This window comes from Apteryx rowi, unplaced genomic scaffold (genome assembly GCF_003343035.1).
Source record: "Apteryx rowi isolate R43461 unplaced genomic scaffold, aptRow1 scaffold_185, whole genome shotgun sequence".
Taxonomy (NCBI): domain Eukaryota; kingdom Metazoa; phylum Chordata; class Aves; order Apterygiformes; family Apterygidae; genus Apteryx; species Apteryx rowi.
Window position 1 is genome coordinate 399,051 of NW_020448141.1, and position 18,220 is coordinate 417,270.

The 18,220-nt window shown below is 35.5% G+C and overlaps 1 protein-coding gene across 3 annotated transcripts in view; it reads right to left on the reverse strand.

Annotated features, from left to right (window-relative positions):
* TBC1D15 (TBC1 domain family member 15) overlaps window positions 1–18,220 on the reverse strand; it is a 39,010-nt gene that overhangs the window by 5,856 nt on the left and 14,934 nt on the right. For 2 of the 3 annotated variants that reach the window (XM_026061756.1, XM_026061757.1), the window contains exons 6-14: window positions 13,996–14,098; window positions 12,804–13,001; window positions 11,051–11,179; window positions 8,885–8,988; window positions 8,472–8,566; window positions 6,985–7,101; window positions 3,986–4,086; window positions 3,153–3,252; window positions 2,643–2,740 (exon numbers count right to left, since the gene is read on the reverse strand). In XM_026061756.1, coding sequence (XP_025917541.1) covers window positions 2,643–2,740; window positions 3,153–3,252; window positions 3,986–4,086; window positions 6,985–7,101; window positions 8,472–8,566; window positions 8,885–8,988; window positions 11,051–11,179; window positions 12,804–13,001; window positions 13,996–14,098 — 1,045 coding nt within the window. Of the gene's footprint in view, window positions 1–363; window positions 485–2,642; window positions 2,741–3,152; window positions 3,253–3,985; window positions 4,087–6,984; window positions 7,102–8,471; window positions 8,567–8,884; window positions 8,989–11,050; window positions 11,180–12,803; window positions 13,002–13,995; window positions 14,099–18,220 lie in introns of all 3 variants that reach the window. The other variant, XR_003252835.1, reaches the window with a different exon arrangement.

The following is an 18,220-nucleotide window of genomic DNA, read 5'->3' on the forward strand; positions in this document are numbered from 1 at the left end:
CATCTACAGACAGAGCCAGCAGAACAGTTCAACCTGCATTCATATTTCTGTAAAGTGCTGCATTAGCTGTAACTAACTCTATAGTCACATGACTTGTATCTCAACTTTTCCACAGAAGCTGGAATGCCACCCGTCTCATGCATGCACTGCCCAATGCATGCTGCTGCATCACACAGTGATGATTCAACTGCCCACAGTATCTACCATGTTCTGATGGTTACAACTCTTGCTCAGTAAGTGGGAAAACTTGGGGTCCAGCCTCTACTCAGCCTGATAGGAACTGATATCTTCCATATCTTAGCAGATGCCTAACCACCAGCCTACTGAAGAATCTTTTCCATTCCTTTTCTTGAGTTAACCTACCATGCAGCCAAGAACATAGAAGTCATGAAGTCAGTAAGGGCAGGGTAAGAGGTATCCAAAGCTAGTTTATTGGTTCAGACAACTCAGCTGCATGACAGAACTGGAGATCCAAAAGAACATCCTGAAATACATACATTAAACAGGAAAAAAAAACTAAAGTCCTGGAAGTTGGGACTAGAATCTCAGATGCAACCTTCTCCTCTCCCCATTCTATCCTCTGCACGTGAATACTTGACTGGGTAACATCGCCATCAACTAGGGTCCCTCATATCTCTATCTAACTTTGGATTACAAGATAGCATGTGAATTATGCTTTCACACTGAAATAGCGTAAAAGCAGCTCATTTCTCTCTACCGATTGCATAGGGAAAATGGTTTCCTGTGCCTATAGCATGCTTTTGTGAATCCCACATGTGGAGCCCATTGATACCAATGAAGCTGCATAATGAATGGAAAATATACTGTTGTAAGCTGGACTTCAGTGACAAAGGTGACACTACCCTTCAGATAAATACATTAACATAATACCTTAATTAGTTTGTTTTTAAAAGGAAAACAAGCTTTCCCCTTTGCAATTCCATTTCTCCTAGCAAAGTAGTTGAATATCTGTAGTAAATATACATTATGATGTGTTGAAAGGAACCTACAAGACTATCATATCTCAATGGGATTCCACCATCCCCCAAGACAGAAAAAAATACATGAAGGAGTTAGAAATACAAAGAATTTCTTCTGTGTATGCAAATGTATACACATGCTAAGGCAGAGGTGATAAACACTGTAGCCTAGGATTATAAATACAGTTCTCAATTTCAGATTTCATGAAAAACTCCTATTTATAGAGAAAGCTGTAATTAAACAGATTACAAAAAGATTCTTCCGTTTAGGTTACATCGCTAACTTGGGCCAAACTGTCAGTTCCAGTATTTGCATCTCATATTTGCTTGTCTAAGCAAAACACTCTTCAAAAGGGAAAAAAAACGAAGTCTTAAAAAAAAAAAAAAATGAGAAGACAACAGAACACTGAGGAGAGGTGAGAGAGGGGAGGACAGTGATTTTTTTCCTAAATTCATTATCAGTTTATGCCTTGGAATAAGAGACAATTCTTTGGGGTTTGTACATTCTGGTTTGCATATTTATGAATGTTATTCATAAACTTTGTAGTCCTCTTCAGCTACAATATTGCCTCAACATACTATGATAGTAAATTCCACAGACTGATTATAAAATAGCTTAAAATGATTTACTTTAGACAGTTTTAAATATTGGTCTTTTTTTTTAATGCAACTCCTTTTTCATTATTGGAAAAAAATGAATAAAAGCATCAACATTATTTTTCACTATAGCAGAAACAACATTATTTTTCATTAGAGCAGAAATTTTATGCATCTCAGTCCTGTTCTTTTCATTACCCTTCTGTTCCCCAGCATAACTCTATGCGATGTTTTATCTTAGAAAATGCTCATTCTGTTCATATGAAGATTTTATTCTCGTTTGGGAGCTTTCAATGGATTCTGTACTCTTGTTAAACACATTAAATGCACCTTAGACAACAGAGCTACACTGTTGTCAAACTTCTTTTTTCTGAATAAATTAAAGAATGTTCGAAGATATCAGCCTTAATTACTCCACAGGATCTCAAAATCACCTCAGTCAAAAAAATTAGCCCCATTAACTTGGCATTACCAGTATTTCCACATTTTTATATGCTTTGCATTGTTACTTGGCATCATGAGGCCTGATCATCAAGTTTAATTTGATCTTCTGACACCATCCTCTTTATGGTTTTTGCTAACAAGAACTACTCTTCCACTGCTTCATTCCACATAGTTTGTAAAGTAACTTATATCTTTCCAATACCAGTATCAAGGTAAGTACCAGGTCAATTAGGAATTAACAGTCAAGGAGAGAAATCATGCTATTTCTCCTAGTGTAAACTGTTTTCCACAAAAGAACTATTTGGTACCTCTACACTTAATACTTTCAACTTAAGAGCCTCTTCTGAAGGATCCTCCCCAAAGTTTTTTGAAAAAGCCAACTTATCCCCAACAATCCCCAACAGATCTTTAAAAGATTTTATTCATTACCGCCAAGTTGCTCTTTGGGCTAAGAAGACATAAGATATGCTAGTATGTCCTCATCTCATTGCACTGATTCTGATTTTTTTTTTTTTGTTAGAGTATTAATCACATTGCATAATAATCCACGCTTTTGTTCTAAAAAAGTGTATTTTATAGAACTCCAAGGACTGCTGGAGTTTGTGAGATGAAATATCTTACCTCCCAGAGTCGAAGAATATCTTGAAAGCTAAATTCCCTTTTAAATCTGATAAGAAGCCATCGGAAGCAGAAATATAAGTAGCCTGAGTCTTGAGATTCTAGGAATAAGATTATATATATATATATATATATATATATATATATATAAAAAAAAAACCACCAATTTGGTTAAGACAGTAGGAAAAAAATACATATACTTTACAGGTACATAATCATATCACTGATTTTTAAGAAGGCAGGCCCCTCCTCAGAATCACTGATATTTAGTAGGGGATAGCATATTTAAATCAATAATAAGATGCCCCTTTTTAAATATGTATGAAGCAGTTATTGAAGTCTTTTAGGTATTTTTAATTTACAAAAATTATACAAAATCAAATTACTGGAATGAATGAGTCCTGTATTCATATAACATTACTATTATAAATATGTTTAAAGACTGGTCAGGATATCAATGCACACAGAATGTACTAAGTCGTTTCATTTATTGTGTGTGACAAACACACCTACCTAAATAACTGCAAAATCCACTGTCTAGTAAGCGAAGCAAAGTACTCAGCTGAATTAGTTGCGTCTTCATACCCTGCATCTGCTCTTCAAAATTCTGATGCTGGGTGGAATAAAATATTAGCACTGTCAGGTATTTATATTAGTTCAAATCGCCATAATTTTGAGATCTACAGTTATGTTTAATTATAACAGAAATTTTATCATGGCAGTAGTGGTTCTCATTCTTTAAACATTTGACACGCGAAGCAGTTAAAGGATTGTACCTGTATATAATGAAATTCCTGCCTTTTGCTGAAAGTTTCAAATAAAGCAATGACCTACATTTCTTCAATATTTCTTTATATATTTTCACACCTAATAAATTATACTTCATATATCAGCCTACTCTCCCTGCCTCCAAGCAGCACCACTGCACTCAAACCAGAGAGAAGACTTTTTATTCTCACACCAGTCACATGTTGTTTCACCGCATGCACAATTAGAAAAGCTTCAGTTTGTGGAAAAGTCTAAATTGCATTTAACATGTGCCAAAAGGTAGCTCTGACAGAGAACCATCACCTGCACTGGAGGACTCCGGATTAATATGTATTTGGCCATACTGCTTGACTTATTTGGGAATTTCCAAGTAACCAAATTTGTCTGCTTTGTACAGTAAGAACATCACAAACCCACATAACTTGTGTCAATAATCAGACACAGCATATTGACTTAAAACATAAGATGACCTTTCCTTTAAAAGAATTAAAAAGAATGAAGTTTATACAACAAAATTAGCACCACGTGCTATCCACACCTTATCTGTTTATGCAGGCTAAACAAGCTTTATACTTTACCATTTGATCCATGTACGATACAAAGCACCAAAAGGCATCAACTTCATTCTCCATAACATACAAGACAGGTGAAAGCAAGTCACTCATTCCCTGGACATAACCTTGAGGGAGGAGAAAAAACAGTGAAGAGGAATTTAGTTAAATTCAACAGTTAAATAGTTCAACTGTGTTGAATGACTGCATGAAACATTTGTTTCATGAAACAAATAAGTGACTAGGCAAAACATTTGTTTCATGAAACAGACAAACATTTGTCTGCAGTCCAAAAGTTGGTACAGATATTATAATTTTTCAACTCTACAACCAGTAGAGACATTAATATTGCATTAGTAATAATAAATGCATTAATAATAACCAAGATCCAGATAATCTTACAAGATTTAGCAGCAGTTTCTGCAGATTTAAAGAAAACACAAAACACATTATTTTTGTAGTTGTTGAAATATGTACAAACAGAGTAGACAAAGAATGCATTTTTAGTTATAAAAAAGTTCCCATTTTTAATCACTGGGTTTTAGCTCAGAAGCAAATATTGATATTTTTAAGATTTAATATATACCTTACACCATCACAAATACAGACTCATTTTTATTCTTTTCCATCTCTAGTTGATTGCTTTCTTCCATATACTTAAAATCTCTTAATGTGTTCCCGTTTTTTTTTCCCCCCTCTGTCAACTGAAGATTTTCCTTTCAATTCAATTTGAAGGAGAAATGTCAAGTTTCAATTCCAGGAAAACATTCAATGCAACAGCTTTTAAGGAGTGAAAAAAATTTTGCACTTACCATTTCTTTTTTTCTGGCACTGACCATGCTTTAAGGATTACTGTATTTAGATAAGTAGAGAGGGGGACTGTTCTGCTTGGAGAACAAGAGCTGTAACTATCTCTTTTCAGAACAGTGAGTCACTTTCACTCAAAACTGTTTCATACTGAGGACCTGATCCTGCATACTCCTGTGCATCCTAAACTCTTTCCAAGATGGTTACTTGTGTAACAAGGCAGAAGTATGCAGAGAACACATTTGGGATTGTATTTTAAGTCCATCAATGCCTAAGACCACAAGAGCTATGTAATCAAGCAGACAAGAGGGAAAAAAAAAATTACTCCCTTTTAAACTGAGAAAGGAGCAAATAGCAAAGTACATTTGAGAAGTGTAAAGGAAACAAGTATCCAGACCTGACATGAGTGCCTTTAGGTTTCTGTGTCTGGAAACAGCGGATCAAGTTCATATGCCCTATGAGAAAAGCTTGCATAACTGGAGAATAAAATGCTCCTTTTTAGGGCACATTATTTTTTACAAATAGCTAGAAAGTTTTAGTTGTATGCACCATGTTTTCAGAATTTTAGTTTTTTAAAATGTTTCTTCCAGCTTGTTTGTAATTAACATCATAATTAAGAAGAATAGAGGACAAGGATTTTTAGAGCTCATTTTCCCCCGTCTTCCTGATCCTCCCAACTACCTTATTACTAATCTCAGGTCAACCTATCTACTGCCCCAATTGCTACTGACCTCCCTAAATAAGGGAGGACATAAACAATGTGTAGGTCTACCATCAGTGGTTGGTTACTATGACATTACATTTCTCAGTCAGGCTCAAGCTTTGCCAATTTCATTTCTTAGCAATTTAATTATAACTGAATCACTGAAAAGATAGCTGAGTCAATGAATGCGAAAATATGGAGCAGAAGTGAGCAGAAAAGGGCACAAGGAAGAAGAAACAGGTAATAATTTCACTCAAGTAAAATTATTTGTCAGCAGCTGTTCTGTGCCCCAGCTGGCACTTTGTGGCACTACCCAGACCTCTCTACAACTGCTGTTGAAGGATAAAAGAAACAAGCGTTATTTCCATGCTTTGGGGTAGTTTAGAATCCTTGGGTAGATACAATTAAGTCAAATACAACCTATTTCCATTCTTCTTGCTTGTTTATAGAACAGAAGACTTAACCGCTGCATATATTTAAGCCATTTAAACAATGTTTTCATGAAGTGGGTGGTAAATGTGCTTTAATTCCATTAAGGTACATGTCACTGCGTGTTAATACAGGCTGAAACATGGAAAGACATGTGGAACAGAGCTATGTTTCTTAAACAGCTTCAATCAGTTTTATTTTTCCCCCACATCCTCTTCAATTTAACATCAAGTCTCTTTTTAGACTTGATAAAAAGGACAAAAGCTGACAAGTACTGCTGCACTGCAGCAAGTTCACTAACAGTTAAAGAAGTCTTCCTACTCTTTGCCTTCAAAATTTGGCATGAGATGGGCTTCTACAGTCCCAGCACTTTTCTCTGGGGCAGAATACAATAAAAAGAAAACCAAATACAGAACAGCCAAATCTCATGCTGGGGTGAAGGAGGAGGAACCAATTAAAAACATGTATTCCCTCCCTCCCTTCCTATACAATTAATAAAAGCTAAAAATTAGACATCTCAGCTACACTGTGATTAACAGATATGTGCTTTTCCTTCCACAATGGATGCATACACTAAAGCATAATTTTTGACAGACTGTTAAGCGTACTTCTCAAGAACCAGCTTTAAAAGTATTCATAAGAACATTCCTGTTTGCAAACAGCTGGCTCAGCATGCTGAGTTTTAATTACAGCAGTGGCAGCTGGTTTATGATTCTTATATCCATTTTTAAGACTGTTATACTAATAATAGTCAAGCTCTGAATACCCAAACCCAGTCAAACTTTGAAAAGCAAGGCCACTTCAACTCTCAGAAAACAACAGTAGGGCTACAGTGAAGGTGAGCTGCCACTTAATTCCTAATCCAGCCTACACTGCTACATGCATATGCCTGTGATAAGTATTAGGCAGTAGAGGAAGAGGAAGGATAAGATACTGAACAAAGTTATCTATGTTACTAAAATATAAAACCTGACATTTATAGAAAGCATGGTAAGTAATAAAAGTTCAAGTGCATTAACAGGCCTTAATATAAGCAAAACTAAACAGGAAACTAAAAGGCTTTTAAATTCAGAGGAACACAACTTACCTAAGTCGAAGTCATACATGCAATAGGTCATCAAAATATCATGAAGTAAAATCAATCCTGGATTATCTTCACCTTCATAAAATTTATTTGTTCGATCTGTTCTGTTTACATCCTTTTCTAAGAAAACAGTCCAGATTTAAAAAACATTTTCAAAACAAGTTCTAAGCCAGCATCTAACAAATTCAGAATATTTTTTAAGCTGCTGTTTTTTTCCCCTCACTGTTGCAAAGCTTTGAAGTGTTTAATAAGACCAACTGTATCACCAAATGTCATTTTGAAATAAAGAATATTTTAAAGCAAGAAGATCCTTCCTGCCTGGAATAAAAGGATTCACTTATAAACAGATTTCAACTCTTTTTTTAATATTTTTTTAATGTTTAGTACTTTTATGGAAAAATTCGTGATTATGATTCAGTGAAAATGTTTTACAACTAAAGGGATTAGAACAACTTCACGTAAGTATACAATACTTACGAGATGCAGCATAAGCCACAGTGGGAAAGTTGCACCGTTGTAGTTCATTCCAGCATGTTTTATAAGTTCTCGTTTACCAAGTTCCTATAACCCTTATTGAGTTTAAACTGCCTGTTTCATCTCAGGCATATGCACACACAGAGCAGATTCTTTAATAATGTGAAATTAAAGACTGATGTATTAAAATAGGCAAAGTTTTCAGTGCATTAAAAAAAAGGAGAATTGTCGTTTCAGATCTGTTTTACAACATAAACATGTCATATACATTTCAAACACTTAATGAACAGCACTGCTTCAACAGAAATGAAATTTCAGTCATTTCTGAACTGTGAGAATATGTATATATAAATATGCATATGTATATTTAAACACATGCTTTAAAAAGATAGTTTACTAGCCTAAGATCTTTCTCAACCCCTAGCATGCCTGTTGAATAACAGGCTACCATAAGTGTAGCCAATGTTTCAGAATATCACAAAAATCTTATCCACCTCCAGAAATAACTATTTGGTAATCCTAGAAACTGGTACCCAATGCCACTACCAAAGAAAACTGAGGACACACACAGTGCTAACACAGTCAGCAGAACTTTGTGAAACTTTTTTTTTTTTCAGCTGCCTTTTTTTTTTTAGAATGTACATATACAAATGCATGTAAGGAAACTTAAAATATAAACAGAAGTGTCACATTCTCACTATATCACCATTACTTTAATGAATTTTCCAAGTAAAACTACATCATGAAGTGACATGAACAAAAAAGTTTTGCTATTAAGAAAGAAAAAAAGATTCAGCCAATATGTAACACTAAGATATAAAGCTCTAAATTGCTCCAGTTAAAAAAGTTTTAGTGTTAAGTGTATAATGAAATTTTGGCACCTCTGAAAATAGCAGCAGGTTGGTTTTTAGTGCCTCTTCATACAGATTCCTCAAAAGGTTACTTTTCAGCTTCACATTGATTTGTAAAGGTGCGTCAGTTTGTACAGTTGGGTATGTTTCTAAATCTAAAGTTACCTATAAGACTCCGGTAGTCTCTTAATCTTGAATTTCGTTTTTCCTGTTCCTCGCTGACAGATTTCCACTGCAGTTTCATCCTGAAATATTCATCTCTGAAAAAAGATCATTTTGAAACCAAATTATGCTCAATCATTACATTCCTTATTATTGCTTTCTATTTAAACAGTTATTTGTTCTGTTTGTTCTTTGGCACACATGGGATAACAGTACATTAATAAAATATTTTCACTTTAATATAACAATCTTTTTAAGAAAGTCTGTCAAACACTTCACTGCATTCAACAATATTAAACAGTTGTCTTTCAACCCTCCAAAAAGCTTTCTACATCACTCTGTGCCTTAAAAAGCTTTTTCAATATATTTTGTAACATTTTGGGGGGCGTGGGGGGAGAGGAGGAATCTGTACTCACGTTTTTCTTTTTTGCAGATTTGCTCTCTCTTCCTTAGTGCTATTCCAAGGAAAATACCCCAAAAGAAATTTCCATGCCTCTTTTCTTAAAGTATGGCAGAGTCCCTAGGGAAAAATGGATAGGAAACATTAACAAAAAGACTTTGATTTTGTGAGGAAACTCTCCCATAGGAATACAATACTTAAAACAACAACTTAAGGCTACATAGGAAAATAATTTCTAAGTTAGAAGAAAATCGGAGTAAGCTTCCTCATTTTATGTTTTAGCCAAATCTTATCTGCTCACTATGTATCACACTTGGAGAAAACAGGAGGAAGTGAATATAATTAACATTTAGCTACTAGCGCCTGTTAAGCAGTAATACATCTTAGATTTGTCAGGTAACCACAATAAAAATCTATTTCATATGCCCTGAAAACAGTAGAAGCACTGGATTCATCCTTACAAGGAAAAAAAAGAAAGAAACACCTTTACAAATGATATTTCTTCCTATATTTTTGCCTCACTGCTTGAAACAAAGCCTGTAAAGACATTACAGATATTACAAAGCGAAGAGTAGCTTTAAAGTTATATATTTAAACATAATGCTGCTTTTAATTGCCAAATTTTTGGTCTCTCCACAAACTGACCTTTGAGGATTACCTTTTTTGAAAAATATATATATATATATATATATATATATATATATATATATATATATATATTTTTTTTTCATCTAACAGAAGATGGCCAACATGCAGATGAACCTTCCACATAACAAAAAATACCAATGTCCACTCAAGGATACTATTGTCAGAAATCCTTCCAAGTAAAGCTCATCACTTGTATACAACAAGCATACTGAATCCTATCTGACTCTCAAAAGAAACTCTTGCAACTCCTACAGTACAACCATGAGAACGGGACACTTTTGTTCTATCAGACTCATCAGCTTACCCACTCAATGCCAGCTTGTATGCTAGCAGCACACGGCTCGATTCCTCACTATATTTCTTCATTTACCATTAAATTACAGCAAGGGAGATGGTGCAGCAAATAGCATGAACAACTGAAATCTGTTGCTCTATCCAAATAATAATTCAACTTTTCATCTAACATGCAAATGATGCAAGAGAAGCTTTTTTAACTCCCCACCACCCCCTTAAAAGAAGATCTCCACTTCATATTTGGGAATTTATTCAGGCTTGAGTCATGAATAGCATCAAGCACTTGATATCTCAGGCAATGGACAACAGAGATGACAAGGGAACCTGGGGTACTGGGACAGAAGGTTTTTGTTTAATAATCCTCATGCTTGCAAAATGGTCCTTAACTGGGCACCTTCGGCACAGGTTAATTAAAGAACAGTCACATAAACTGAAAAGGGCCTTGTTTAGCTCTGTGCTTCACAGTATATTCCTTATTATGCATAGGTCTTTAAAAAAAAAAAAAGTTATCATTCTCTACCTCCACTCAGACTCCCAGAATGCAAGACTGCATGCTTGTAAACATAAAAGTGTTCAAAGAATGCATCAAGATAGCTGGATTCCCACAAAAAACCCCAACACAGTTGTTTCACAGAAAACTTATTTCACAGATAGTGAAATAATGTTAGGCAGAATAACTATATTATATATAAAGTTTTCAAAACGTTTTTGTGATGAGAATGAATTTACATTCATGTTACAAAAATCTCAGTTAACATAATAAAAAAAAATAAAAATAAACAGTGAAAGCAATCAGGGTCTTTCCTGATAAGGGCCAAATCCATGCAAACTATTGGGCAAACAAGGGAAACTTACTTTGGAGAAGAAGAAAGCCCTGAAACAAAACAAAACAAGATAACATAGTATCCTAGCATTAAAGCACTGATGTTTTACTGAAAGGCACTTTGATTTCTCCTCTCAATCATTTAGCCTGTCTTTTCAACTCATGCCTTTCAGCCTGCCATCACAAGATTTCTTTCCTTGTACAACACTTTGTGTGGCTGTAAGACTGTTGAGGTATTCAATTAGCATTAAATCACACTTTACAAAGTCTCTCCAGCAGTACTTACTGGTTCATGCCTTAAGTCCTGCATGAAGGATTACAAGTTTAATGAAAACAGCATAACCAGAGTTTGGGAAGGAACAGAAAGAGGGCCAGAAGAAAGCCATAGGGCTTGCTGAATTCAGAAAAACAAGTTACCCCTTTGAATATCAATTGCTTTATGTAGTCAACATTTAAAATTCTTCCTTCAGAATCCATATTCTTAGCCCATTCTTCAGCTGACACAGGCTCTCTTCTACTAACTTCAGGCTGTTTTCCTAGATCAATCTGAAACACAGACAAAGATGTGATATGAATCCCACTGAAATACTTCATTATTTTTAACAATTGTGTAAATAGTACTTAGCTAGCTGCTGCTTTTTCATATTCAGTGCAACTACATTTTCACATGAACATACCTTAGTTAGGGACTCTGACTCTTCAGCTGTGTCTACATTAAGCAACAGTGTGGACCAAAAGAAAAAGGTTTGTAGAGTGAGATAATTGGTGCTGAGGACCTAGGTATCCACAGTATTTCACATTTTAGAGACTTTTTTTTGCCCCCCCCCCCCCTTTTTTTAAATAACCTTCCACCCCCACAAGCACTTTGGAACTAGCTTTAGAGCAGTCCCATGGACTGAATACTCCTGTGCAACTGGAGTACATTAGATATGCGCAACACAGCAAACAGGGACAATAAGGAGCTTCACTTCAAAAGGGTGCTCCTAACATGCACTAGTGCATCTTGAAGGAGAGCCAAAAAGCAACTTGGGTTCAGGTATGTTATTCCTACACACACTGGAGAGTGTAGCCGGAAGATCAATTTAAGCACACTGCCCCCTTAAAACAAGCAAACAAGAAACCAGATCCACCACGCAGGCTTTCGGAATTCCTAGCACCTGCCGGTTTCACAGTTCAGACGTGAGCCTCTCCAGTCCCAGCTTACATGGTTAAGCACAGTGCAGTTCGGTAGACACTAATTCCTTATTTTCTAAAAATATTTTGATCATGGCAATCACAAAGCCAATTCCTTTGCAACTGTTTAGGACCCAAAGGCATTTAGCAGATTAAGACGTGCAGGTCAGTGTAAGTTTTAATATGTACCATTCATTATATTTTTCCTCATTGATAAATTAACTGATTAAGTGCTATGTAGCAACTTCTCAGAGTCCAAGTTGCTTAGTTCATACAACTAGAGCTAAGTTATTAACACTGTTTTGAGCTCAGGAAAATAGCATTCAAAACAATTTAATGCTCTAAAAACATGTCAGTTGCTTAAATAGTAATCTCAAGCATTTAAAAATATATCTTATCCACCTATCTGTAAAAGACACCAAGAGCCCACACAAAGTGATTCATAATCTAATTACAAGTTCCTTCTACATTTTGTTCAAGCCATACCTAAGTCTGTACATCTATATAACATGGACATAAATGGTTCAATTAAACACTTTTTTAAAAAAATATTCTTAGCTCTCTATAAACAAACTGAAATGTTAAAGTGATTAGCCACCAGATTTAGATATTAACCTGCATACCCCTAAGTTACTTAACATATCTCTGTTTGATCACAGAGGGAAACACTAAATGTGAAATGAGTGAGTTCAGTTTGTAGGGTCGTGAATCTGTAAGATAAGGAGCTTTTTAAACCCTATTTCAGCAACAACAACATTCTTCTTTCAAAGCAAAGAGGTTTTTTAAATTCCTGTTTGCAGGCATGAAAATAATATATATTCTGGAAGTAGCAGCTGCTGATCTTACTCTTGTCAATAAGAGGTAGGACAGCGTATGTCACAATCACTAAGCAAAACGGTGTAACTCACCAGGTTTCAAGTCCTACAATTACTTTAGAAGTGTGCATAAAAAGAAACTATGCATCTGTATCATATTCATACTCCATTTACACACTCACTCGTGTAATGACTTCAAATCCTGGTTCTTCCTGCTGATTTATCTTTAGTCCTGGAATAGCATCATTGAGAAAGTCTGCCATTTCTGATGGTGGTCGTCTTTGAGTTGAAGGGTCAGTTAATCGAAAACTGTCAAAAATATAGTTTGTGACTTTGGAAAATCTTCCCATCGTTGCTGTGTATGGATCTTTCTTCAGTTTCTGTGTTATAACAAGGAAAACAAGTAAAATATGAATTTGGATTCATATTTGGATTTTTTGGATTATTTGGAATTCTTGTACTCAGAGTAAACAAAAAAACAGAAAGAACAATAACATCCAAAGGAGGTCTCAAAAGTTTTTAGATGTTCACATATCAGTACTTTCATATAGTACATTCATTACCCTGATTTTCATCGTAATGTAAATATGAGATCTTAAGTATTAAGGTAATTACCACTAATTGATCTGAAAGACTGGATAGTAGTATGCTGACAAAATCTGACCTGTCTGTAACAGCAGATCAGATCTACTATTTACTTTCCAATGATTAATGTCCCCAAAAGTCTTCCTTCTGCCTAGCTGCTTTACCTTCACAGAGGAAATGTGTCTTGAAGCATCATGAACTCCGCTAGTAATCTTGCACAAAACTGTCTTTGATCACTGAGTCCAGAAACAAATTTAATTCACTTATGAAGATTCTTAAATGAATCAGTGGGTCAAAATTCTGGCCTTTTTCAAGTCACTGGAAATTTTGCCGCTGACTTTCACAAGGTCCCAAAACCCACCAAGTGATTAACACTTTCAAGAAGAAAATTCTTTTAGTCAATATTGTGTCCTTTGTTGCTATATTTCCAGTATCCCTTTAAGACTGGCAAAAAATATAAAGGAAAAGAATATTTATTCCAGGAACAATTTAGAGAATTCTAGTTAAAATATTTTATTTTTTTCTTCCCATTTCCAAAGCTAGCTGTACTCAAATACATAGACTCACAGGCAAAATTAATTTGAATAGGTTTGAAATAGTACCGTATGGAGGTTAAGAGAGACTAAGAATATAAGAAAGAACTTATTTTAAGCAGACTTTTATAGTAAGCATTTGTTTAAGGAAATGCTTACTAGAATGCTAATGATTCAGGGAATATTTATGTGAAATTGAAGCTTTTTTTTTTTAAACAATGTCTGTAGAATAAAATATTTCAAAGACAACACATACTTGTAGTAAGCCATATGATGGTTCATCAAGGAGATTTTCGAAAGACTGAGACAAAGACTTGTTCTGAGAATTCACAAGAAGAATTCTTTTATCCTGGGGAGATCTGCAATAAAATAAAAGCATAACATCTCTATAAGTACATACCAGTTTTTCCTGTAACTGTTTTAGAACATTTACAATTTTTTGAAATCACATTTCAGGGTTTTTTTTGCAAGGAAAATAGTTTTGATGCAAGACTATTCTTAGCTCTTGGCACAAGTCCAAATGCTAACACATTACAAAACAGGACTTTCATTTGTCATATGATTAGTCATCATCATATTCATTCTGAATTACACCTTTCATTCTTTGTCACCCACATGTAATTTCTCAGTATAGTATCATAATTTTTCAAAATTATCTTTGAGAATAAATAATATTTCCTATATCTGACAATGGCAGCAGTGGTGGGGGGGAACAGGTGATACAGGAAAGGAAATTCAGTGAGACATGGTCAATCTCAACAACATATATGGTGAAATACCTCTAACATAACATAGGAAGTGAAAAGAGCCCCAGTCACCACATACAGTTAAGGAATTCTTTTTATCAGTTAGTAAATTTTACCTTAAGGAACCCTGTAAAACATTTTGTATAAGTAATGCAAACTGTATTTCATTGAATGTATCCAAATCAACAAATTTCAAACCAACAGTATTACAACAGCTACTGTCAGCCCAAGCAATTCTAAAATTCACACTGATAGAGTTTATAAACACCACAGACATATTGTGAAACAGAACCATCTCATTACAGCTGTGCAAATGTCTTTTTGCATACACTCCAAAAGCTAGATCAGCTTGATTTGGCCTAACTCAATGTATTCATACACTCTTATACTTCAGTACAAGATTTGATTCTTTCACAGGCTTGCAGAGACAGATGAAAAGGATAAAAAAAGACAGCCGAAACTGTGCTACTCCTAGTTTTTATTCTACTCTTTTGCTCTCATTCTCCCCCAATCTCTGCTCCCCTCCTTGGGCAGGAATACCCAATCAACTCATTACTCAGCTCCTGAACCACCACAGTTTACAACTCCACACGTTATAGAACGGAGGGAGCTGAGGGACTGCAGCCAAGCTGACATCCAAGCCTTGAAGTGAAGTAACCAAACTAGGGAAAGCCAAGAATTTCAGTCATCTGAATTTAATCCATTGCAAAGACCTTACATTTATAAAATACATTCTCTATTGCTCTCTCTCCTAAAGTTTAAATCTATGTCCAGCCTTGGAATGAAAAAATACTTTCATTTTTATTACTACCTGCATCATCTACCATGACATTAAAGTCGAAGATAAGAACTTTAATAAGCCTTATCTCTCTTCAAATCCATCATGACAGCGCACTTAACACTGACGGATATGAAATCCAACAAAAGATCTCATTTTGAGACAGCCAGACACCATAGTCATAGTTCTGAGGCAGCAACAGTTAATGAAGCTCAACTGGCTTTTGCTAAAAAGCAGCACAAGGGCAAAGGCTGAGTCATGTATTATGCTTTCCCTAACTACAAGAACAAAAAGTTTGTAAGACATTGCCATTTTAATTAGACGTTCCCTCTGAGCAGCTACTTGGTTAGGGACAGCTACCTGGGTAATGTTCAAAACAAATTGCAAGTTTAGACATTTTATTAAATAGTTATGTATAATATTCCAACTTAGAAAGTGCCATCAGCACAGTATTGCTCTCAATACTAAACCTGTGCAGTCAAACCAGGAAGTATACAGTCTTCAAAGCAACAAATCACAAATATTTTGTTCCATTTTAGTCACTTTACACATACTGATTTCAGCAATGATTTAACATTTAATAAAGGAACAATGTTAGAGAAGGGCAAAAACCTTTGAGGCAGTAAAAATGGAGGGGGGGGGAAATTACGACAGGAAGCTATTTTAGAAAACAGCTAAACTCTCTACCTTAATGCCAATACTCCCATATATATAAATCAGAGGTTGGAAGTACTAGTGACTACGTTAACAAGTATTTGCTTACGGCATCCAGAAAACTGAGTAAACATCTTCCCCTAAAAGACATCTTAAGTTTACATGCATAATAGCACAAAATTATTAGGAAAGGATAAAAATGTATAGAGACTGAAGCTTGCCAGTTCCACAAGTTATGTGGCATACTTTTTTCTTCCCTTAAAAAGGCATCACAATTCATGACTAGCCCACAGAAAAAACTTTGGTCCAAAAGCAGATGTTAACTGGAAGACAGGAATCTAAGTAGGTAGACTAAAACTGGAAGTCCCTGCTCAACCAATGCTTAACTTCATTCAAACGTGATCTCCATAGCTGCCTCAGCTTTTTACTTTGAAGTTCTCAAAGCACCTGATGTTCCATTCTGCACCACTCAGGACCATTTCAGGCAGCAGTACCAAGCAGCTCAACACATCCCAAACGCTTGAACACAACCTCAAGTTTCTCTTGCTCATCTTACCGGGGAGCTCTGCTGAACACCCCAGCGTACACCCGCTGTATCAGATGACACACCACCAAGCCACTGCCTTCTTTTAAAAAGGGGCACACAGGACATGATGATTGCCCCTCTTCATACAGTTTCTTCCCCCATCCAACAGGAAATGTTGTTTTGCACTGCCCCAGCAGGAAAGCTCACAGCAACTGCCAAGAGGCTATGAAGGTTAAGAACTAAGGATCCACCAGGTAACTAACCGCTCACCATGAAGTATCTGAGAGTGTTTGAAATAGGAACAAAAATCATTACTCATCTAGTGACTTGCCACTAAATATTAACTTTATGTAGCAATGTGAAGCATGTTAACTTGCAACACATGACTCTAGGACTGGAAATAATCCATGGTAGTATACAAACTAACATCATGCACAGTAACAAACTGATAACCAAAGGCCTGGCAGAAAAAAAAAAAAAAAAAAAAAAACGTAAACGTCTGGCCTCATGAAATGGTTTAAGGTATTCTGGTGTGTTATTTCAGATTCCTATTTCTGAAAACTTTCAACTGCAAACGCAAAATATCTAAAAAAAACTTTCTGAATATGGAAAGATAAAGTAATTTGTTACATAGCGTAGCAGTGTCTTGTAGATATTTTATGCCTTTGAGATTAACAGAAATTCAGGTTTAGTCCAGGTGCCTCAATTAATACTAAACACATAGAACTCCACTACAATTAATGCAAGTACAACTATAGAGCTGTAGTTGAAATATTGGGTTTTAATTATCCACTTTTCTGTTGCTTACTGCTGTTTCATACATATTCAAACATGACACCCTTTAAACACTGGCAATAGAAAAAAACCCAGCAGTGTGAAATTAGAAGTTTTAGATTTTGTTAAAGCCTCAAATGGATGAACTGGATGGAAAAAAAAGGAGTAAGGGAAATTCTTGAACTAAAATTTTTTGATAAAAGCCTCACACCAGGCTTTAAAGTATCTAGCTGATGGTTCGTCATGAAAAAGTTTTGATTAAGTCAATGGATATCTGTTATCTACACTGCCAAGAGTACTCGCTAGACCTACTTACAATTTGGTCCTGTTCACTAAGTAGATATTACTGCAATTAGTTTATAAAAAAAATTGAAATAAACTGCTATGTGTGATCTGTTAACTGTGTATCATATAATGTACAAAGCTTTCTGCAATTCACCATAAAACTAGAGTGCTTTTCCAGTGTTTGCTATATATGTTGCCCTAAAAATCCGCCCTAGCCTAACAGCAACAGGCTGGAAGATATTTGCAAGTAAGCAAGCACAGAGCAGTACGCTCAAAGGGAAACAAACTCCTTCATGGGGTGAGGGCTAGGGGTGTGTGGAGAGTATTTCCCTGAGCCTGCAGAGGAAATGAAATTAAGAAAAGAAATGAAGAGAGGTTTAAGCAAGAACTGAAAGGGAAACTAGAGAAAAAACACCTCAGGATTTAAGATGAAGCTGTCGTCTAGGATTTACTCATCTCCAGCTGTATAGAGAATATTCTTACTTACATCTTTATCTTGGGTCCCTAATAACATCTGCTTTGGTTTTCATGAATTTTCTCCTTTAAAACCTTTTGAGAATGCTACCGTCAATATCATTTCACTGGTGTCACATTGACCATGTCACCTTCTCCAAGTTGCTCGCAATTTCAGACTATCACAAACACATGTGGCACATCTTGACACTGTCAAGGCCTTTCACAAATCAGTTCAACAAACATACAGCCCTTGTATCCTACT